The sequence below is a fragment of the Dromiciops gliroides genome, chromosome X (genome assembly GCF_019393635.1).
Source record: "Dromiciops gliroides isolate mDroGli1 chromosome X, mDroGli1.pri, whole genome shotgun sequence".
NCBI lineage: Eukaryota > Metazoa > Chordata > Mammalia > Microbiotheria > Microbiotheriidae > Dromiciops > Dromiciops gliroides.
The window spans coordinates 48,978,220-49,001,957 of record NC_057867.1 but is presented as its reverse complement, the minus strand read 5'-3'; the positions used below and the strand labels follow the sequence as shown (position 1 = coordinate 49,001,957).

The following is a 23,738-nucleotide window of genomic DNA, read 5'->3' as shown; positions in this document are numbered from 1 at the left end:
ACCCTACCATGGGCATCTGCTTGCCTTTTTTCCTGCATGTTTTCATTGTGTTCCAGACACCATGCCCTGGAGGAGTTAAAACACTCAGCTTTGGAAATCCTACCCTGAACCTGCGCTGTTCTGATTGGTGAGGGAGGGAGGCAAACTCACCTGACCCTAGACCAGACCACATTTCACATCCTATCATTGTTTAGCCTCATTGTCCTCTTGCCATCTACTCTTCTGCCATATGTACTGAGTCCTCTGCCCTTCCACTGCCATTGCTTCTGGAAAGGAAAGCCTTGATTGATTTTCCTGTGGCCCTGTTCACCATCCCCATAACTTTACAGATCAAAACTCCCTTCCCTGGTTACCATTCTCCTATGTGTTGTCCCTTCCTATTAGAATGAAAGCTCCTTGGGGCAGCTGGGTAGTACAGTGGATAAAGCAGCAGCCCTGGATTCAGGAGGACCTGAGTTCAACTCTGGCCTCAGACACTTGACACTTACTAGCTGTGTGACCCTGGACAATGAGGGCTAAAGTCACTTAGCCCTCATTGCCCTGCAATAATAATAATAATAATAATAATAATAATAATAATAATAATAATAATAATAATAATAATAATGATGATGATGATGATGATGATGATGATGAAAGCTCCTTGATGGCAGGGACTGAGTTAATTTTTTAATTTGTAAGCCCAGGTGTTTTGCATATAGTGTTTTGTAAATGCTGTTCACCTATTCATTCTTTCTCCTTTTCTATTTCCCCCTCATTGTTCATTCGTCATCTCTTTTGCCCCCATTTAAACTAACCCCCCCCCAAAGCATTTTGATATCACTAAATCCTTTTCCCCCTTCTTTTTGATACCTCTGTGGGGGTGGATCTAAGTTTCAGAAGAGAGTGAGCTAGAATCTCTTGTACACAAGAGATTTCCACCCAGGTAACATTTTCACCTGTCAGTGTTGGGAGTTATCCAGGAATGGATGATTCAGCGCTGAGGGTTTGGACACTTGATAGGCAGATTTCCCTTCTCCCTAAGGCATTTTTAGAAGAGCCCAGTGAGCTATTGCATTAACATTGTTGTTAATGCTGTAGCATAAATCTTACACCCAAAATAGACTTGTAAGAATTGAGAGTGCTCTACAGGTGGGTGGGTTGTTGCCATCATGCTATGGCGGAGTAAGAGCACTGGACTCTGAGCCAGAAGCTGGGAATTTGAGGATTTGGATTAGCTTTGTGACCTTGGGGAATGCACTCAACCCCTCTGAGTTGATTTTCTTATCTGTAAAATTGGGATTATTACCTGTCTTATTTAACATAATGCTTGAATGCGGTATAGTGTGTAAGCTATTTGTCACCCACGAAATTTGATTATATTGATAGCACCCCTGACACCTTCATTTCTTCCAAAATGCAGAAATATTGTTTTGTGAATTCTCTACACTTCTAAACATTAAGTACTATTGAAAGGTGTCCATATCATCTGCCCCATGTACAAGGTCCTTGAAATACACTCTTATAGAAAATGCTTAGGACTCCTTGAATAGGGCAGTCCCAGAATGGTGTCATCAAAAACCTTTGGTAATCCATTGTTGATGATATCATGGAATCAGCAATTTCAAACTAGAAGGGATGGTAGAGATGACCTGGCCCAAGTCCCTCACTTGCTAGATGAGAGTCCTGATGCCAAGAAAGAGGAAGGGACACATCCGTGATCACCCAGCTAGTAATTCTTTTTTCACTTAATAGTATTTTATTTCTTCCCATTTACATGTAAAGATAGTTTTCAACATTATTTTTTGTAAGATTTTGAATTCCGGGGGCAGCTAGATGGCACAGTGCATAAAGCACCTGCTCTGGATTCAGGAGGACCTGAGTTCAAATCTGGCCTCAGACCCTTGACACTTTCTAGCTGTGTGACCCTGGGCAAGTCACTTAACCCTCATTGCCCCACCAAAAAATTAAATTAAATTAAAATTTAAAAAAAGATTTTGAATTCCAAATTTTTCTCCCTCCCCACCTCCCCAAGAGAGCAAGCAACAGGTTATATACGTTAGACATATTTCCACATTAGTCATGTTGTGAAAGAAGAATCAGAACAAAAGGGGAAAACCACAAGAAAGAGAAAACAAAAACCAAAAATAAAGTGCAAATGGTCTACTTGGATCTGCATTCAGATTCCATAGTTCTTTCTCTGGATGTTGGAGAGTGTTTTCCATCCGGAGTCCTTTGGAATTGTCTTGGATGGCTGTTTTGCGACCAGCTAGTAATTCTTAGCACTAGGATTTGATCCCATGTCCTCTGAGTGCAACTCCAGTGCTCTTTGCACTATATCTCTTTGCACCTTACTAACCATTTAAGGTTATAGAGCCTGCTTTTCCTATTGAATTAGGAGCTTTGTCCTTCTCTGGGATTCTTCTGGGAGTGGGGCTAGAAGAAAAGGAATTGGGGGTGCAGTCGCGGGGGACCATTGCACATTTGGTTCCTTCTTTCTTGGTGGAAGCATCCTAGAATAACGTTGCATTTCTTTTTCAGATTGGCAAGCTCTGTGCCCATCCTCAGCAGCGGCAATATAGATCAGCTTATTATCCTGAAGATCTGTTTATTGACAAGAGAGTATTAAAAGTTGCTCATGTAGAACATGAAGAAACCTTATCCAGCAGGAGGAGGTGAGAATTTGTCTTGTTCTGTTACGACACACAATTGGTGATTGTGTCTTAAGGTTAAAAAATAATCTTGGGGTGAGGGGGCAGCTAGGTGGCACAGTGGATAAAGCACCAGCCCTGGATTGAGGAGGACCTGAGTTCAAAGCTGGCCTCAGGCACTTGACACTAGCTGTGTGACCCTGGGCAAGTCACTTAACCCTTGTTGCCCTGCAAAAAAAATTTTTGGGAAAAGCTTTGTAAATGCATATTGTACAGGCCTTCTGAGTAATTAAATTGTGTCACCTGGGCATTTTAGAAGAAGGCTCAGGTAGCAATTCATAGGCAGCCTGTTCCCATGAACTTGTGGCATGTGAGAACTGGCGAGTACCTTCACAGTCATCTAGCTCACAGACATCAAACATGTGGCCCGCAGGTGGTAGGGGGCTCCCACTACTCCCACCACTGGCCTGAACCAGACTAAAATGTAATCAGGAGATATTCAACAAAATAAATGAAAGAACAATAAAAAATAGATAACATGACTTTTTAAAAATAGTCAGTCTGCAGCCTTCAGGCATCCTTGGGTATGGTTTCTATCTGAGTTTTGATACCACTGTTCTGGCCCACCCATCTCATTTTGCATATGAAGAAATGGAGCCCCAGAGAAGCTGAGGACTTGTCCAAAGTCACGCAGCTACTAAGGTTCCGTTGTATATAATTATCAGAGGAACACAGGGTACAGTATTTAGAGTAGGCTCCTTCAGATACATTTGTAGATTAAATCATAAAATGTCAGAGCTACAGGGGACCTTAGCAACCATTTCATCTGGTTGTTAGGAGGTAATATGGAAAGAAAACTAGATTTGGACAGCTGGCTGGAATCCTGGTTCTGTTGCTTTTACTACCTGTGCCTGGCCCTGGCTGAGTCCTCCCTTTCTCTGGGCCTCAGTTTATTCGTCTGTCAAATGAAGGATTTGGACTTGGTGACCTTGTCGACCATTTGACTTTAAAGTCTATGAACCTCCTTGATTTATACAGGAGGATACTGAGCCCCAGAGAGGGACCAGTGAGTTGCACAAGGTCACAAAGCTAGACTGGCCTTGAGCCCAGGTCTCCTGATTCCCAGCCCAGTGCTCATAAAACACTTTATGCTAGGAGTCTGGCTGGGCTGGGATTTTTTTAAATGACAGTTTTGGCTGCTCCCATTGGGAACAACAATGCCTTGTGGAGGCATTAACTCGAGACTGGCTTGGACACAAAGAAGCCGGGTGAGCATACACGCACCAACACACTGCTCTGACTTGAGGCTGCAATCGATCGATTGGTTTGAAGAGAGCCTCTTGGTTGTTAACTCTTAGGACTGCAGCTGAAGGACTGAATAACAAGTAATGTAACAAAGGTTGTGGCAGCTAGAAGAAAGCAGCAGAGTACAGTGGAAAAACCCTAAATTAGGACTCAGAAGACCCAGCTTGGAGGCTCAGCTCTGCTACCAGCTGGCTTTGTGTCCTTGGATCATGGGGCGAGAGGATTTTTTAAAAATTCAACGACTGTTCATGCGTTTGTCATGCCTATTGTAGGCAAGGCACTGCTGGGGATTTTGAAATGTCTAGTAAATGCTTATAAAAGTTGCCCATTGACAGTCAGTGCAACTGTGTACTCAGTATTGGGGATGGGGAAGAAGTAGCCATTCCTTTGCCCAAATGCTTGGGGTTAGAAAAACATAAACATAGCCATACCTTTTGGCAGAGAGGCAGTGGACAGTGGGTGTAAAATGAGGCCAACACTCGCAGACATGGCCGGTGGATCCATGTTTCCCTTAACTCCACTTCTTTATTAAGAAAGAGAATCTTACTTGGGGGGGGGTGTCCATTGGGAAGTGACCATTTTTTGAAAAGAGTATCAATGAAAAATTACAAAAAAAGAAAAAATAACAAAAGGCAAATTCGTGATAGCAAAGCCCCCCTCCCCCAAAGAAAGCCACTAGAAACCCTTCAGACAAGTGGCTGAAACAGCTCTTCCTCAGTCTGGACACAAAGACTTCCTCACACCCCTACCCCTCCCTGGTAGTGGCAGAAAAATTGACATCAGCACTTTGAAATCTCACTCAACAGGCAGAGCAGTCCTTGCCTCCCCTACCTCTAAGGAAAGTTGGCCCCATTTTGTATTTGAAAGCAAGAAAGATTTGGCCAAAAAAAAGGGAGGGGGGAGAGCTCAGATCCTCTTCTCTCCTTCAGAGATCAGCTACCCTTATACCTTCATGAAATGTATTCTGATATTATCATAGGACTGGAGATTTAGAGCAGAAATAGACCTCAGAGACCATGTAATCCACAACCTCCCCCCCCCCATTTTATAAATATGCAAACTGAGGTCCAGGGAGATGAAGTGAGGTCACCCAGGTAGGAAGCACCAGAGCTGGACTGTAGGATTTAGAGCAGGGAGGGGCCTTAGATATTTTCAGGTTCCTCATCTTCAATATGAATAATCTAGTGGCGCAGAGAGAGGAGTGTATTGGGCCCAAATCACACAGGTAGTCAATAACAAAGACGGGTGGGATTCAGCCTCAGATCCTTTGGCTCTAAATCGCACAACCTTTTCACTGCATCATTTTGTACGATTCAGTCCAATGGCGGTGGGGAGGAGTTAAACTCTGCTGATGTTTTCCTTCTCTTAGATATTTGGGGGATTTCTCTTGGCAGCTAGTAGATATGTCTGTCAGTTATACTGTAGTCTCTACACAGTGTTCTGCTTGTTCCCCATCGCCCTACCCCACCCCCATCCCCCATCGCCATTTCAATTGAAAAGAGAAGAAAGGAAGGGGCCATTGTCGTCACCATCCCTGTGGCGCAGGGGCTGCGTGTGGCGGAGGCAGCCTGTCTGGATCTGATTATGAGCTGCAAAGCTGCTCATCTGTCTTATTAAAAAGCCCACTTGCACAGGAAGGAGTATGGCCTTTGGCTGTCTTTAAAAGTCATCTGTTTGAGTTGCCTGCCCCCATCTGGGTGGTTTGAGACCCACATCACATTTGGGGAGTAGCTTCATTGTGTTTCTAGGAGATTGATGATTTTAAATATTCTTTTTGTGCAAATCCAGCCTCTCAACAGCACTATCGCTTAGAAGTCTCAGTTTTAATAAGATGGGGGCCTCAGTAAGAATGTTTCAGATTACATGTGAGGCTTTTCTTTGAGGAGCTCTGTCTGTTATGACCAGAGTGGCATCTTCCATGCTACACTGGCATACATCACAATCCTACCCTGCCTTTGTTAGATGGTCTTTGAAAGATGCTCTGGCCACAGAAGTGCTAACTCTGCTGCCACTTTGGTGATAAGGCTCTCAGGGCATTGCCAGCTTGGTCCTTGGACACCAGACATATAGCCCATTTCTGGGCCCAGACTCACAGATTTCTTTTCCTGCCCGGTAAATCCAGTCAGAACTTGTGTTCAATGGACACAAGCTTCAAGAGCTCAGGAGCACCTCCATGCCTGGGGATTTATTGGGAGGATGTCTTTCCTATGGGGCTTTGTTGAAACTAGCATCAAGTAATGAAAATAATGCTAGATTTGGATTTATAGGGCCTAGTTTCAAATCCTGGCTCTTCCACCTGTGTAACCTCAAGCATGCTACTTAATCTCTCTGGGGCTCAGTTTCCACTTTTGTAAAATGAAGCAGCTGCACTACAAAAGCCCCTAAAATCTCTTCTAGCTTTAAATATTATGACCCAGAGGACCTAGAACATCCTCCTTGTTCATTTTTATTGTTGAATTCTGACTTGTCCTTTAAGGTCCAACTCCAATATTATAATAAGCATTGCATTTGGAGACAAAACACCTTAGTTCAAAAAGAAAAAAAAAAGCTCATGTTTATATAGTGCTTCGTATGTGCAGGCATTGTGCTAAGCACTTTACAATGATTATCTCATTTGATCATGACAACCACCCTAGAAGGTAGGTGCTATGATTATCCCCATTTTACAGATGAGGAAACTGGGGCAAATAGATGTGAAGCGACTTGCCCCGAGTCACATAATTAATGAGTCTAGATTTGAATTTAGGTCTTCCTGATTCCAGGCCCAGTGCTCTATCTGCTGCCACCACCTAGCTGCCTTGTCACTGCCTGTGTGACCTTGGACAAGTTACTTAATGACTAAGCCTCAGTTTCTTCATCTGTAAATGAAGGGGTTGTACTTCTTACAGTAAATCTATGATCCTATGGTCCATTCTCATGTTAAGAATCTTCAATTCATTCATTTTCAGATACTATGGAATTGAAATTAAAAAAAAGAAACTCCTGACACTTAAGGACTTCTCCCCTTACATATGAGGGCCTCTTGCTCTCTTTTTTATAGAAGATAAATTCGATTGCCAATATCCTTTTCTTTCTTTTGGCAGGAGTAAAAGGAGAAGATTTTGTTGCTTATGGACCAATGACCCAGGTTCCACAGTCTCATTGGTGTGGACATTCTAATGGTACTCAGTCCAGCCCACTGAGAACCTTTCATCCTATGATTCTTGTCCATGTCTTTGAATTTCCACAGATGATATGCCCACCATGCCAGAAAGCCTTCTCTGGTTCTTTATTTTTTTATATTTTTGTGGGGCAATGAGGGTTAAGTGACTTGCCCAGGGTCACACAGCTGGTAAGTGTCAAGTGTCTGAGGCCGGATTTGAACTCAGGTCCTCCTGAATCCAGGGCTGGTGCTTTATCCACTATGGCACCTAGCTGCCCCCTCTTGATTTCTTTTTGTTCCACTGTAGCCAGATACTTAGAGGATTGATCTCTGAACTTGCATTGGCTTTGTTTTCCAGAATCAATCATGAGTAGGTTAAAAAGGACAAAAAAGGTTAGTTAGGTCCATCCCTGCTTATGCTTTCAGGAGAACCCCGACTATCATATTGACATCCTGACTGGTCTCTTTGCCTCTGGTCATTGCTCACTCCCATCTATCCTTTATTCTGTTTCCCAAATATTTCTGACCGTTTGATTCCTTTGCTCAAAAATCATGAGTAGTTCCCTATTAGGGCAGTTAAATGGCACAATGGATTGAGTGCTGGACCCAGAATTAGGAAGACATCCCTGAGTTCAAATCTGGCCTTAGGCAAGTACTAGCTGTGTGACCCTGGGCAAGTCACTTCACCCTGTTTGCCTCAGTTTTCTCATCTGCAAAATGAGAAGGAAATGGCAAACCACTCGATTATCTTTGCCAAAACAACCCCAAATGCAGTAACAGAGAGTCCTCAGACATGACTGAAAAATGACTCAGCAGTTTAACAGTTCCCTATTGCTTCTAGGATAAAAGGCCAACTCATTAGCCTGTCACTGAGACCCTCCGCAATCTGGTTCTAACCTATCTTTCAATCATTATTTGACATTACCTCCCACCACTTTACTAACTCTGTACTCCAACCAAAATAGCCTAGTCTCTATTCCCTCATGCTTAGCCTGCCTTTCCTTGCCTCCATTCATTTGTCCAGGCTATCTATCATCTGTGCTTGAAACACACTGAATGACCTCTAAGGTCACTTCAGTTCTAAGAACCAGTGAATGGATGAGCCTTCCATATCTGTGCTTGTTGAGATGCTTCTCTTCCCTCAAGGTTCAGCTCAGGCTCTCTGTTTGTCACATATCCTTTCTGAATCCCTCAGTAGTTAATATGCTCTACCTCTTTAAATTTTCTTGGAGTATTTTGTCAGTGGTTCTACTTGATTCTTGTGTCGTTCCACCTTGTAGTATCTTATGTGTATATATGTGTGAAATCTCCTTCCATTAGATTGTAAGCTCCCTGAGAGGAAAGTTGTTTTTTTATCACTTTTTCTCTTTATATGCCTAGGAACTTGCACATAGTAGGCTTATTTAATAAATGCCTGTTGAATGAAGAAGTGTTTATTAGAAGGCCCTGCTGGGGGTTGTTTCTTCAGCCATCTACTGTATTAGTGAAAGTGGTGGCTGGGGGTTCTGAGGTGGGAAAAGGCCTAAGGGGCAATGTCTTCATTAAGGAAAGGAACATCATTTCCCGGAGACTAATGGCCATATTCTATTTCCTTTATGGGGGGAAACTGCTCAGCCATCCGCTTTTAGTCTTATAGTTTCAACTCTTGGGGACTGCATCATTGCCTTGTAAAACAGTTCCTTGCTCCTATTAGCTCGTAATTGAACCCATCTTTTTCTTCTGTGTGAAGCTGTGATGTTGACTTTTATTTTCTGAGCCCTGTACTAAGCCGCTTCCCTTTGGAAACTGACAGCCATCAAGAGTGGCCTGAGATAACAGAAAACAACAATTTGGGATTCAGGGCTTCTCAACCCCTTCTATGCTAATAGAATCCTCTGGATCAGGCTTCTGCATTCTCCTACCTTAGCCTTGCTGTAAGAAGACTCCCTTTGGCTAAAAGGAGGCTCAGGGTTGGGAGCTCTTTTTCAATCTTATTAGTAGAAATGAATAGCTCTATGGTAATGAAATGGAAAATTGTATTAATGCAGGGAGATCATTCCTGCTTGTCTCTTTTGGCCTTAGCTCTGAACAGAAAGCCCTGGGAGGCATTTTGGGGCTCAGGACTCCTGCAGGCTCTGAAATGAGATGCAACCCCTGGGCCTCTCTAGAGGCCTGTACATTAGTCCAGACCTTTCTTAGCCAGAGTAGTGAATAATTATTCCAGTCCCTGAGAATTCCCTAGCTTCCACCTCCCATAGCTGAGCAAAGGCTAGATAGAGGGAAAGTGTGAGCTTTTCTTCTCTGCTTGGAGGCATTGAGAGACAGTGAAGTGGAAAGAACACTGGCCTGAAATCCAAATACTCTACTACTTACTAGGTATGTGGCCATGGGAAAGTGACTAGAAACTGCTAGGTGGCGCTGCAGTGGATAGAGCCCTGGGTCTGGAATCAGAAAGATCTGAGTTCAAATCCAGCCTCAAGCACTTCCTATTTGGGCAAGTCACTTAACTTCTGCTTGCCTCAGTTTCCTCAACTGGAAAATGAAAATAATGACACTTACTTCCCAGGATTGTTGTAAGGATCCAATGATACAATACAGTCAGATCTGCTATAACACGATATATGTGCTCCCCCAAATCACTTGCTGTGCAAAGTCACACAATAAAAACAACAGGACTTATGGGAAAAATGGAGTTAGAGGGCACAAGCTCAATAAGTTTGTCAGTGACACAAAAAAAAGAGACAGTACCCTAATAAAAATTGTAGCATGGAATTACATATGTTAAATAGTTAAGAAATACATAAATACTACAGTCAATATTGGCTGCATTCTGGTCTTTCAGCTGCTACTAGGGCTGCACAAAGTCTCCAGCAAGTTGGGTAGGCCACAATGCTGGGCCTTAAGACTAGGGGCCATGGCAGAGAAGGGGTTGGGGGTGGCATATGCCAGCCTTTCTCTGCAGATAGCTCCTAGTTCACCAGAAGATATACAATAAATATGGCAATTTACCTTGACAAAATCTGAAGTTTGCTTGTGGAAGTGGGCCTTGGAAGCTTTACAGCTTGTGAACTGTTGTTGAAGTGGGGCAATTGCTGCATTCCCTTCTGCAGAAGCAAACTCAAAACTCATACTGTACTCAACATTTTCTCTAATATATCAATCGGGTTGGAACACATTTGCCTTTTGGAAATGTGTTATAGCAAGACCGATTGTAAAGAGCTTAGCACGGTACCTGGCTCACGGTTGGTGCTTAATAAGTGCTTCTCCCCTTCCCCACTTCACATCTCTGAGCCTCAGTTTCCTTATTTCTAAATGAAGATAATTAGATGCTTTACAGGATTGTTGTTAGAAAAAGATTTTATAGATTGGATGGAAGATGGCAAAACAAATAGAAAATGAATTAGGCCAGCTTCTCTATATCACTTCAAAGTTAGCATCAAATATTCCACACAGAGAAAAAGGAAACACACACACACACACACACACACACACACATACACACACAGTCACTCAATCACATAGAAAAACTCTCATAAGGAAATATCTCACAGGAAAAAGTCACTGATTGAAGACATGAGTAAGAAAAAATGAAAAGACTCCAACACAATGAATAAATATGATGAGAAAAAGAAACCAAAGATCAGATTCCATAAGGAAGAAACACCTTAAGAAAGTAAAGGATATCTAGCACAAAACTCTTCAGAATGGTTAATAAGCTCAAGAAGAGAAATTAAGGAAGATCTGACATCCAGAAAGATGGAATTAAAGGCAGGAAATGAAGAGCAAACACAGGTGAATAGGAGACTCCCCAATCTGGAAACTTTGGAGATTTTCCTTAATTTTTTTTTGTAGGGCAATGAGGATTAAGTGACTTGCCCAGGGTCACACAGCTAGTACGTGTCAAGTGTCTGAGGCCAGATTTGAACTGAATCCAGGGCTGGTGCTTTATCCACTGTGCTACCTAGCTGCCCCCGATTTTCCTTAATTTTTTTTAAAAAGTTTGAGTTGATATATTTTCCTTTTGTCACTTTTATTTCTGAATATATCTATCTTCTTTCCTTTCTAACAGTGAACAAAAAAAGAAAGAGTTGGGGAAGGCAGTTAAGCAAAACTAAATTTTTGGTGATGATTTTCAATAAAATGGTAGACTCCCTAAAGGATAGAATGGCAGAGGTAGCAAAATAAATACAAATATCAGTGGTGGAAATCAGTAGAACATGAAGAAGATTTGAATATGCTACAAATGAAAAGTGAATTGTTGTGGGTAGAAAGGAGGGGACAGGCAGATACTGACAAGAAATGGCAACTGATATGGATATGGATATGGTGAGTGAGTGGCAAGAATCAAGGATGGTTCTGAGGTTGTAAACTTGGGTGATAGAAAGTCTGATGAAAATAGCTTGGAAGAGGCAGTTTAGCAGGGAAGGTTAGAGACTTCCATTTTGGATATGTTGAACTTGAAATTCTAACAGAGCCTCCAGATGGAGCTGTCCAGCAGACAGACAGTTGCAGTGTGCAACTGGAGTTTAGAAAGATAAATCAATTGTCAGGCATGAATTAAGCACTGAAAATGCTAGGCATTGTTTCAGGTATTGGAGATAAAAATATAAAGGGGGAAAATACCAATCCACAGTCTAAGGGAGCTTACAATCTATCAGACAGCATTTATCCATATAAGTAAATGTGTATCTATATACAAATGCAAAATAAATGCAAGGTAATTTGGGAGGGTGGATGCTAACAGTTGGGGAGATGAAGAAAGGCCTTGTTTAGGAGGTGGTGGTACTTATGCTGTGTTTTAAAAGAAAAACTGGATTCTATGAGGCTGTGGTGAGAAGACACAAGCTTCCAGGCATAGGAAGGGTCAGTGCAATGGCACTGAGATAAGAGATGGAAATGTGTGTATGTAACAAGTAGGCTAGTTCGGCTAAACTGGGGCTTACATAAAGGGGAATAATGTAAACGGGTCTGGAAAGTTAAATTTGGGATCCAACTGTGAAAAGCTCTAAGAGCTAAACACAGAAGTCTATGTTTTATCATAGAGGAAAAAGGAGTCATTGGAGTTAGTCGAATAGGAGAGTCAAACGGTCAGTTTTGTTCTTAAGGAAAAACACTTTGGTTGCTTTATAGAGGATGCATGGGAGGGAGGAGAGACTGGAGGTAGGGAGGCCAATTAGGAAGTCCTTGCAGTGGTGGAGATCAATGAGGGAAAGAGTGCTGAGAGAGAAGGGAAGAGGGCCCAGAACAGAAACTTGGTGGACACCCACACTTGGTGGGCAGGAGAGAGATGACCTAGCATAGGAGATTGAAGAGTGGTCACACAAAATGAAAAGAACCAAGAAAGAGCAGAATCTGAAAACCAAAGAAAGAGAGATTATCCAATAGGAGGGGGTTACAAACTTGAACAGAATGCTGAGAAGACTGGTTTTAATATACTTATAGAAATTAAGTGAACGGAAATAACAAAAAGTTTACTTTTTCTTGAATGCACGTGAGATTTTCACAAAAAATTTATCATTTTCCCATGGTATAAAGAGCTCATGAATAAATGCAGAAAGGCAGAAATTTAAAAGTCTTCCTTACAGACCATAAGGCAATAAAAACAGCAATCAGAAAGGGAATGTGCAACAGATGCAGATCTAAGTAGAGACTAAAAAATGATTTGCTAAATAATGAGTGGGTCAAAGAGCAAATTATAGAAATAATTTAAAGATTATATTAAAATCAAGGTTATAGTACAAAATACATGAGATGCAGCTTAAGCATCCATCAGAGGCAAATTTAAATTCTTGAAAACATATATTAACAAAAGACAAGACCCATGAGCTGAGCATGCAGTTAAAAAGAAATTAGAAAGTCAACGAATTAATAAATTCCAAACATGTACAACAGAGGACATCTTGGAAAGTAGAGGTGAAATAAACAATTGAAAACAAAAATAATTGAATTGATAAGTGAAAGAAAAAAGTTTCTTAAATACCAATAACCACTGTTTTGGGGGTATAATGAAACCATTGTTACATCACTACCCAATTTAATTCTTAAAAGTGAGGAAAATCAAATTACCAACAAAAAGGGGAAATCACAATGAACAAAAATGATCAAAAACTGTTATACATCTGATGCTGAGTAAAGTGAGCAGAACCAGAACACTATACATAGTAACAGCAACATTGTAGGATAACCAACTATGATAAGCTTAGATCTTCTTAATAATACTATGATCCAAGACGTTTCCAAGACTCATGATAGAAAATGTTATCCATATCCAGAGAAAGAACTATGGAGTCTGAATGCAGATTGAAGCATATTAATTTCACTTTGGGTTTTTTTTTTGGTTTGTTTGTTTTTTTTCTTTCTCATGTTTTTTTCCTTTTGTTCTGATTCTTCTTTCATAACATGACTAATGTTTAGCATGTTTAACATGATTATACATGTATAACCTATATCGTATTGTTTGCTGTCTTAGGGAGGGGAAGGTGAGGGGGGAAATTTGGAACTCAAAATCTTATAAAAATGAATGTTGAAAACTATCTTTACATGTAATTGGGGGGGGGAAATAAAATATTATTTTTAAAAAGGCTAAAAAAAAACCTGTTATACACAATGGGTTCCCATAAATATATCTCAAGTGATCAGCCCAGAGGCTCTTCCTCTAGAAAATCAACATGGATGCCAGGGGAATCACTGAATGAATCTTCTTCATCCTTTTCTGATCATTTATCTCATTAAAGATATCTTTTGCAACATTACTTTTATGCAGTTCATGATTGGTAAGATACTGTGTGCAGCCTGATCGTGTTAACCATAGATCTTCCCTTTGCTCATTGGGTGAGCCACCATTTTGATTCTCTAGAGATCATATTTACATGTTTTGCAGCTCTAAAGCATCCTCAGTGGAAGATTGGTGTTCAAACAAAGGGATAAACCTGGAGATGGTGAAAACACTGTATACTTTATCAGATACAATACAGTTGCTCTGCAGTGTCTGTCCAAGACAGATATCATGATTTTTTTGAAGCAGACCTACAATTTTATTGGTAGAGAGAACTTCCAGTGAGGAAACTACCTCTATGAATACAGATTCGAATGTGCTCCATAATTTAATATTGGAAAGCTACCTCATATATATTGAGTAGCTAATGTAATGGGCCATCCATCCACCTGCATATCATGGTCTAGGAAATTCTCTTCATTTCCTTGATTTTTCCTATGTGGAAGAATTAGGCCAAACTCTTTGAGGTGATTATGGCTCTCATTTGAGAGACTGTGTGATCTTCTGGGTCTTGATCAATCAGCATAATATCATCCAGAAACAGACACATCTGGAGGACCTCACCATCCATAGGGAATCTCTCTTCTATTTGGCATACACCTTGACAGGGGAAATGTCTATGGTGAGCTTATCTCCAAATTTGATGATTTTGGTTTTGTTCGGTCCTTCACTTGTATCCAACTCTTTGTGACCCCATGGACTATGGCACACCAAGATCTCGACCTGCTGCTTTACTTAATATGATAACTTTTTATCTTCTGATTATCTCTGTGGTTGTGTCAATCCAAGGATCTTAACCTCTGTATAGGAGAGGCATTTTTAGAAGAGACCTTGTAAGGCTTAATGTTGCTCTGTTGAATAAAGTAGTATTCTCTGCACCTTTCAGTAAAATCTACTACCATAGATCTGTGGTCTTATGCAGAATATTATTTATGAAAGCCTCATATTTTAATCAAAGACACCATTCATATATTGCTCTTATTTTTTATAGTGGGACTAAAGCATATGGGCCAGTAGTAATGATTTTTTCTTGGTCACTTTTTTTTTTGGGTATCTTGGTCACTTTTTTTGGTTGCAATAATAAGGTCCATGGTCCTTCCCATGTGTTTAGTATTTTATTCTCTTTTAGAATCTTAGGAATCCATCTTTCAATTCCATTGAAGTTCTGTTGCTTCTGATCTCTGTATATTTGATATGCTATAGCTGATTTTGCTATATTCATTTTCTTTAATGCCATTTTTTGCTTCCTTATGTTGCACATTGGAAACTGTAATGATCAGAGTCCAAAGTGGTGATCCAACTCTTATGGATGGAGAAAACAGTTTGCTCTAGAAATACAGACACATCTTTTCCCATTTTTGTCTGTTGTCCTCTTTCCAGTTTCATCCTTAAATGTTCTTGGTTTGAGCTGGCTTAATTTGATCTCTCTTCAAGCATTGTAAAACTCATTTGCTGTCCACCAGCTCTCCAAATTCTCCACCTTCTCTCTGTTTTAGGGGGTCATAGTTGACCCTAATTTCCCTTTACCTTCCTCTCTGAGATTTTGCAAATTAGGTTCTATTCTAAACAGCTGTTCCTCTTGGCTGCCACATTTTCCTGCTTGGCAAGAAGAGCAAGTGTTTGCAAATTGGCTAGTTTTTAGGTTCTATTGGTTTCCTTATTGTGGCTATTGCTTTACTTCAGTTAAGCTTCATTAGGAAATGAACTTAGTCCATGTCAATGGACTCTTCCCTTTTTTTTGTTTAACTGGCATGTTGCATAACTGCCACACATTCCAGTATTTAGCTTTTCCTCCAATTTGGGGGGACGTGCTTGTTCTGGCACAACAACCTAAGTGTGCATGGATAGCTGATTTGGAAACGACTCCCAAATCAGTAACTATTCATTTCTTGTCTGTTAATATAACAGCCAATTTATTATATGTGTGTGAGTGATGTTATTCAGTGTTTACCCTATTCAGTGCCTCCTGACTCTTCTTGAAGAAAGTAGGCATGGAGTTTCTGCAAAGTTACGAGCCTTTGGGGAAACTAGGTGGCACAGTGGAGAAGGCACCGGCCCTGCATTCAGGAGGACCTGAGTTCAAATCTGGCCTCAGACACTTGACACTTACTAGCTGTGTGTAGTAGGAGAACATGGTTACATGTATAGTCATTAATAATCCCTTTTGTATCATTTTGCTTATTTTGGTTGTTTTATTTCTCATCAGCTTGATTTGGTAATTTGGTATTTTGGGTTTTGCTTATGATTTGTTGGTACTATCTCTGGTTCTTGTTCAGGTCTTTGAGTGCTTGGTAGATGTTGACTGAAATAAAATAAAAGTAAGTTGAAAAAGTCACATATTTTATAGGCTGAAAAGGGGAGCTATTATTGGAAACCGGTCCATTTTTGTTCCTTTGCCCCAAGATCTATATTACATAGACATTCTCCAGCTATGAGTTTCTCTGTTACCATCTCCAGATTTGGGGATCTGCTCCTATATTGGTCCTTGTTTCTGTGTACTTTGGGAATGGGGTAGTCAAGAAGACCTTGATCCAAAGCCTGTCTCTGATCCTACTTGTTCAACCATGAATAAGTGACTTAATCTCTCTGAGTCTCAAGTAATTCTCCATGACTACAAATTACAGTCTTCTTATTCCCACATCCACAAAATCCTAGGTCCTTGATATATTGATTCATAGTCACTTCCACATATTTAGTTTGACAAATATTGAATAAAAACCTCTCTCCTCAGAACACTGATACAAAGGTAAATAAGCTACAGGCCCTATTGTTGAAGAATTTACAGTTTATTGGGGGTTTAATGATATATTTTATTAAATATTAAAGTTCATAATTAATAATTTATTATTATATCATACAAATATTATATAAATAGAAAAATAATTGCGGGGTAATACAGAGTCTTGGGCTTATAATTAAAAGACTTTGGTTCATGTCCTAACTCTGCCACCTTATTAACTGTGTGACCATGGGAAAATCCTTTCCCATCAATGGACTTGTTTCCCCATATGCAAAATAAGGGGACTGGTTCATGACAGGTCCTGACTCTATTTAACATTCTGTGGATCCAAGTAAAAAATAACCTTATTAGGACCCTCTAAGCAGCTTACCTGGACCCTTTGAGATGACAATCAAGAAAGGAGAATTTTCACCTAGAATCAACATTTATCTAATTTTTTTTTCTTTTCAGAGAACTGATTGCGAAGCTGAGATCACAAAGTGACTTCTATAGCGCTTTACCTGGCTATATCTGCAGGCACAGTCCAGTGATTGAAAATGATACCTTTTGCTGGAATGGACAAGAAATTGTGGAAAGGTGAGTTTTTGAATGCTAGATGGAGCATCAGTTGAATAACGCATGAGTTTCATTCTCTAGATGCCATTAAAACCAATTTAATGCACATGTAATAAGCACCTACTGTATATATGGTGCTTGGGATACAAAGATAAGAAAAAAACAAGACAGTATGGACCCCTAAGGAACTTGATTCTACTTGTTGGTACCTCGGCTGAGACTAAAAAGGCAGGTAGGGATTCCAAGAGGCGTATATAAGCAGGTAGAACATTCCAGGTATTCAGGATAGCACAAAAAAGAGATAATGACTGAATGTTGTACATGAATGGAAAACATCAAGTATGCCATTTTGGATGAAACAGAGTCCATGCTGGGGAGGAATGTGAAATTAGACTGGAAAGATCAGCTGGAGTCAGTTTGTGGAAGGCTTTTAATGCCAGATCTCTCCTTTCTCCTATTTTATTGGGCATGAAGTGTGAAATTCATGACTTAGCCAAAGGAGACATGATCATGGGTTTCTTGTCCAGCATTTTATAACTTATAAAGTGTGTTAAGTAAGAACACATCCTTTTCCTTAATAGGCCTGCATTAACTTCATCTATAAACTAAGCAAGTAGAACTAGATAATCTCTTGGACTAATCATTCAGGCAGCAAGCATTTGACATGTGTTTATGTTGTACCAAACACTAATAAATGTTGAGGATGCAAAGAAAGACAAAAATGTCACCCCTGCCCTCAAAGGACTCACTTCCTCATGGAGGAGACAACATACAAAAATATACTAAAATTGTCCTATCTATAAAATATCCACAATATGTCTCTCATATATGTGTGTGTGTGTGTGTGTTTACATGTAAATGGAAGCTAATCTCAGAGGAAAGGCAGTAAAGAATGTGAAGTGATGAAAGCTTGCCCTAGGATGGCATCTATATGAATGGAAAGAAGGGGATATATATGAGATGTGTTGTAAAAGGAGAAACAATAAGACTTGCCAACAGATTAGATATGTGCAGTGAGTGGGAGTGAGTTGAGGATAACACTAGGGTTATGAGCCTGGATGAGTGGAAGGATGGTGATGGCAATGGCTTAAAAACAAAAATAGAGAAATGGAGAAGGAGGCTGGGAGTTAGACAGGGAAAAGTACTGACTTTGGGCATATTGAGGTTGATATGTCTATAGGACATGTAGTTCAAGATATCCTCAAAGCTGTTGTTGATATGAGTGGAGCTCAGGAGAGAGATTAGGGCTCAAATATAAATGTAAGAAGCATCTGCATAGAGATAAAAATTGAACCCATGGGATAACCAAGTAAAATAGTATGGAGGGAGAAGAGGAAAGGGTCAAGGCCGGAGCTTTGGGGGCCGCACTATTAGTGGTTATGACTTGGATGAAGATCGAGTACAGGAAACTGAGAAGGAATGGTCAGACAAGTAGGAGAATCAGGAGAAATCAGGGTCATGGAAACCTAAAGAAAAAGTGATAGACCGTGTCCAAGTTTGCAGAGATGAAAAGAATGATGGAAACTGAGAAAACCAGATTTGCCAAGTAAAAAATCATGGGTAACATTGGAGAGATCAGTTTCTCTTAAGTGATGATGTCAGAAGCCAGATTGCAAAGGATTTAGAAGTGATCGAGAAGAAAAGAAGTAGAAACTTCATTTGTAGATGATTTTCTTGAGGAGGTTAGCCAAGAAGGGGAGAATGGCTATATAGAACAATAACTAGGTTAGATCAAGTGAGGTTTGGTTTGGTCTGGTTTGGTTGGGATGGGGAAGATGTGGGTGGGTTTATAGACATCAAGGCAGCAGCCAGTAGACAGAAGAAACTGAATATTAGTGAGAGAGGTAGGGATAGAGGAAGCAATCTTCTGGAGAAGACAAGAAATTATGAGATCAAGGGTGTTTATAGAAGGGTTTACCTTGCCAAGAATAGGTCCATTTATTGATGTGAGACAGGGATGGAAAAATAGTGGGAGAAGATATCTGAGTGATATGAGATGAGAAGGGAGGAAGAGGTAGCTCTAAGAAAAGTTCCTCAATTGTTTTCTGTGACATAATGAAGCAATATCTTCAACTGAGAGGGTGAGGAGGGGGTGCAGTGGAAGCCTTGAGAAGGCATTAAAAAATGTATAATAGCCACTGGTGGAGTGTGAATAGATTATGGAGACATAAAAGGATTGCCTTGCTGTAGTGAGGGCCCAGTTAAGATTATATAGCATAAATTTTTAGCGGATAAATCTAACATTCTCTTTTCTACATATTCAAGTCCTTCTTAGATCTGACATCTTTTTGGTCTGTGACTTCACTTGTGCTTTCCTCACCAGCACCCTCTGAGGTTATATTTTCTCTCCATTTTAATAGTTGAATATGAAGGTAGTAAAAATTCTGTGAACACCTTTAACATATATTGACAAAAAGAAAGCCACAGTCTTAGCCCACAGGAATTTGTGAAAGCCCCGATTTCTGTTTTAATCTTTGGCTCCTGCTGCTGCCTTGTTATCCTGCTCCCCATGCTTTTTGGTAAGAGGGGAGGGAATGAGGAAGAGGAGGTATAGTCACTTAAGAAATAATTTCACTGACAATTTTGAAGCTTTGATTGCTTGGCAATATGTGTTATGCTCATATTCACGGTCCGTGACTATTGCATGAAGAATTTGCTTGAAGCTGGAAAGTGACTAAACAATCAGTAAAGAGGAATAATTACAAGGCATTGCTGTACCCATCGCTTTTCATGCATTATGAGCAGCTGAATTAAAAGATTCATTCAGAAATCTAGAATGGTTAAGGAACTGGAAACATTTGGTAAACATTTTTAAAAATAAAATGTGTAAAGACCAGCAGTAGAATGGAGTAGAAAATGCACTGGACTGAGAGTCAGGAGACCTGGATTCCAGTCTCAGCTCTGCCTTTATCTTTCTGTGTGACCTTGGGCAAGTCACTTTCACATTCTGAGCATTGATTTCCTCTCTAAAATAATGAGTACACACATTTATACAGTGCTTTTATAATTGGCAAAGCACTGTGGATTTGTATTAAGTCATTTAGCCCTACAACATGCCCATGAAGAAGACAGAGCAGTAATTGTTATCTCCATTTGGTAGAGAAGGAAGCTAAAGTTTGAGAAGGCACAGTGACTTACCCAAGGTCACCCATCTACAAAGTGGCAGAACTAGGACTAGAACCCAGATCTCGTGACTCAAAGACCTGGTTATGCTTTTCCCAGTGCCACATCTACCTTATGGTAGACTAGATGGTCCCTTCCAGCTCTGTCCTTCTGTGATTGTGGGATTTTACTCATCCTAATGCCTAGACAGAGGACACTGTAGCTGCTATGTTGATTGAGTAGTCTGGGAAAGTTCACTATGGCAGTCACAGCATAATGGAAATGAAACCAAGGTAAATGAGTGCCTTCTTGGTATGAGGCTTTTAACTGTACAGAGAGAAAATTCCTTCCCCTTCCCTAGAGTAAGTACATTGCTCACAAACATGCACCACTGGTCACAAGGGTAACCAGGTTAGAAAATGTGAAATCAGCACAGTTCATACGTACTTCTAGAATCAATGAGAGTGTGTGAGTAGTGCCATCTCTGTATGGGAAAATGATTGCATTACTTTTCTGGAATTAGCAACTGGTTCTTTTTTTTTTTTGCGGGGCGATGGGGGTTAAGTGACTTGCCCAGGGTCACACAGCTAGTAAGTGTGAAGTGTCTGAGGCCGGATTTGCACTCAGGTCCTCCTGAATCCAAGGCCAGTGCTTTATCCACTGCGCCACCTGGCTGCCCCTAGCAACTGGTTCTTATGAAAGATTATTTGCTATTAAGGTGTTTTTTTTTAAGTTTGTATGAGGAAAGTTTGTGATCTTTGGCTTCATAAATATCCTGCGTATTATAAACTTATGTATAACATAGTGGTTTTTTAAAAAGAAAATATTACTTATAACATCGATTTCTATAGTACTTTAAAGGTTTATAAAATGCTTTTATCACAATAGCTCTAAAAGGTAGGTAGTTGAAATATAATAATTCCTATTTTACAGATTAAGAAACAGGCAAAGAAGGGCTAAATGACTTGTCTATCAGAACCTGAATTTCAACCAAGGTCTTCTGGCTTTGTCCCTTTCCACTACACCACGGGTGCCACTGATAAAGAAAATAGGTCAAAATATATGATAGACCCATCTGGTGATGATAATAGCTTACATTTAGACTATTTACATTATGATTACAGAATGTTTTATATGAATTATCTCACTTGATTCTCATAACCCTAAGAGATAGGCAATGTAAGTTGGAATATTGTAATATTCTGTTGGTGGGGCTGCCTGCCTCATTTCTCTCCCCACTCCACTCCATCCTCCATTCAGCCACTAAAATAATTTTCCTAAAGCACAGGTCCAATCATGTCACCTCCCCTACTCACTGAACTCCAGTGGCTCCCAATCACTTCCTGGATCAGTTACAAAATGCTCATTCTGGCATTCAACCCCCCTCCTACCTTTCTAGTCTTCTTATGCTTTGATCCAGTAAAACTCGTCTCCTTGTTTTTCCACAAACAAGACATTCCATCCATGCTCCAGGCATTTTTCTCTGTCTGTCTCTCATGTCTGTAATGTTCTCTCTCCTCAACTTCACCTACATACTTCCCTGTCTTCAAGTTCCAACTAAAATCTCTTATTTCCCAACTCCTCTAAATTCTAGTACCTTCTCTTTTAAAATTATTTCCTATTTATCTGATATATAACTTGTTTGTACATATTTGTTGGCTTGTTGTTTCTTCCTTTAGAGTATGAGCTCTTTGAGGCCAAGAATTGTCTTTTGGGGGGGGGCAGGGCAATGAGGGTTAAGTGACTTGCCCAGGGTCACACTTAACAAGTGTTAAGTGTCTGAGGCCAGATTTGAACTTGGGTCCTCCTGAATCCAGGGCCAGTGCTTTATCACTGTGCTACCTAGCTGCCCCCCCCCCAGGGATTGTCTTTTGCCTATTTTTGTATCCCCAACATTTAGCACAAAGCCTGACACATAAGTGCTTAATAAATATTTATTGACTAAGTATTATTATGTCCATTTAACAGAACAGGAAATTAAGGCTTAGAAGAAATAACTTGGGGACAGCTAGATGGCGGAGTGGTTAAAGCACCGGCCCTGGATTCAGGAGTACCTAAGTTCCAATCCCGCCTCAGACACTTGACACTTACTAACTGTGTGACCCTGGGCAAGTCACTTAACCCCCATTGCCTGCAAAAAAAAAAAAGAAGAAGAAGAAATGACTTTCCTGTTGTCACAGAGCTGTAATATGAGTGGCCTTCTGCAAGTTTCTTGCCCTCTGCCCAAGTATTCTTTCAGGACAATGATTACTAACTATATTGGTACACTGGCATTTATAGTACTATTAAGCCATCTCTGAATGCCATGGTATCTTCTGATAAGAATTGCATATTTTAAATGAAAATTTAGATTATTAAGTATATTTCTTTACTGGTATACAGGGAAATCTTAATACATATATTAAATCCCTGTATCAGGTCAGCTAGGTGGTGCTGCAGTGGATAGAGTGCCAGGCCTCGAGTCAGGAGGCCTCATCTTCCTGAGTTCATATCTGGCCTCAGACACTTAGTAGCTGTGTGACCCTGAGCAAGTCACTTAACCCTGTTTGCCTCACTTTCCTCATCTATCTGTAAACTGAGCTGGAGAAGGAAATGGGAGACCACTCCAGTGTCTTTGCCAAGAAAACCCCAAAATGGGGACACGAAGAGTCAGACATGACTGAACAACTACAACAACAAATCCCTGAATATAAAGTACCTCCTGACATGAAGTAACCAGGTATCATTTGGGGATTTCTCTTTCTTTGAATTGTTCACCCTTACCCAGATGATTGAGGAAATTGTTTCTCCCCTCTCCCCAGTAACATATAATTATTAATTCCTTCTAGAAGCATATGGGTTCACACGATTTGAAGAACAAAGATGTGAATGTTCATCTCCTTCAACCCAGCAATCCTATGGGGTACATGCCCCAAGGATGAAAAAGACAGAGAAAATAAGGTCTAATATAAGTCACAATATTCACAGCAGGACTTTTTATGAAAGCAAAGAATTAGAAACCAAATGGGTGCCCATCCACTTAGGAATGTTTGAAGAAACTGTGGTATATGAATGTTAGAAATATTATTATGCAGTAAGAAATGACGAACATGAGGAATCTAGGGAGAGCATCCAGCAGAGAGCTGTATGAATTGATGCAGTGTGAAATAAATAAAAGCAAAAGAACATTATACACATTCATATAAATGATGTACATCAAAATATCACTGAAAGGAAACAGAATAACTGGAAAATGGGAGTGTCCCCACCAAGATGGCAGGGTGAGAGGGCACAGAGGAATATAGCTCCAGCAGATAAATGCCAGTGATGGGCTCAAAAGAGCACAGAATCCCAAGTAGTGATGAGATCCACAGAGATATATTAGTAAGCTCCATCATCCAGCTCAGCACCACACAATGAGACAGCCAGATACCACAGCAGCAGCAGAGAGGCCCCACCAGGAAAGCCAGCATGAGCTCAGCTAAATAGGCTGAGATACCATGGCAATGGTAGGAAAGCCAAGGAGCCTAG

The 23,738-nt window shown here is 40.4% G+C and overlaps 1 protein-coding gene across 1 annotated transcript in view; it reads left to right on the top strand.

Moving 5' to 3' along the window:
• Positions 1-23,738, top strand: part of GPC3 (glypican 3) — a 728,389-nt gene that overhangs the window by 428,579 nt on the left and 276,072 nt on the right. Inside the window, exons 4-5 of the mRNA XM_043974754.1 lie at positions 2,521-2,654; positions 17,022-17,147. Coding sequence (XP_043830689.1) covers positions 2,521-2,654; positions 17,022-17,147 — 260 coding nt within the window. The remainder of the gene's footprint in view (positions 1-2,520; positions 2,655-17,021; positions 17,148-23,738) is intronic.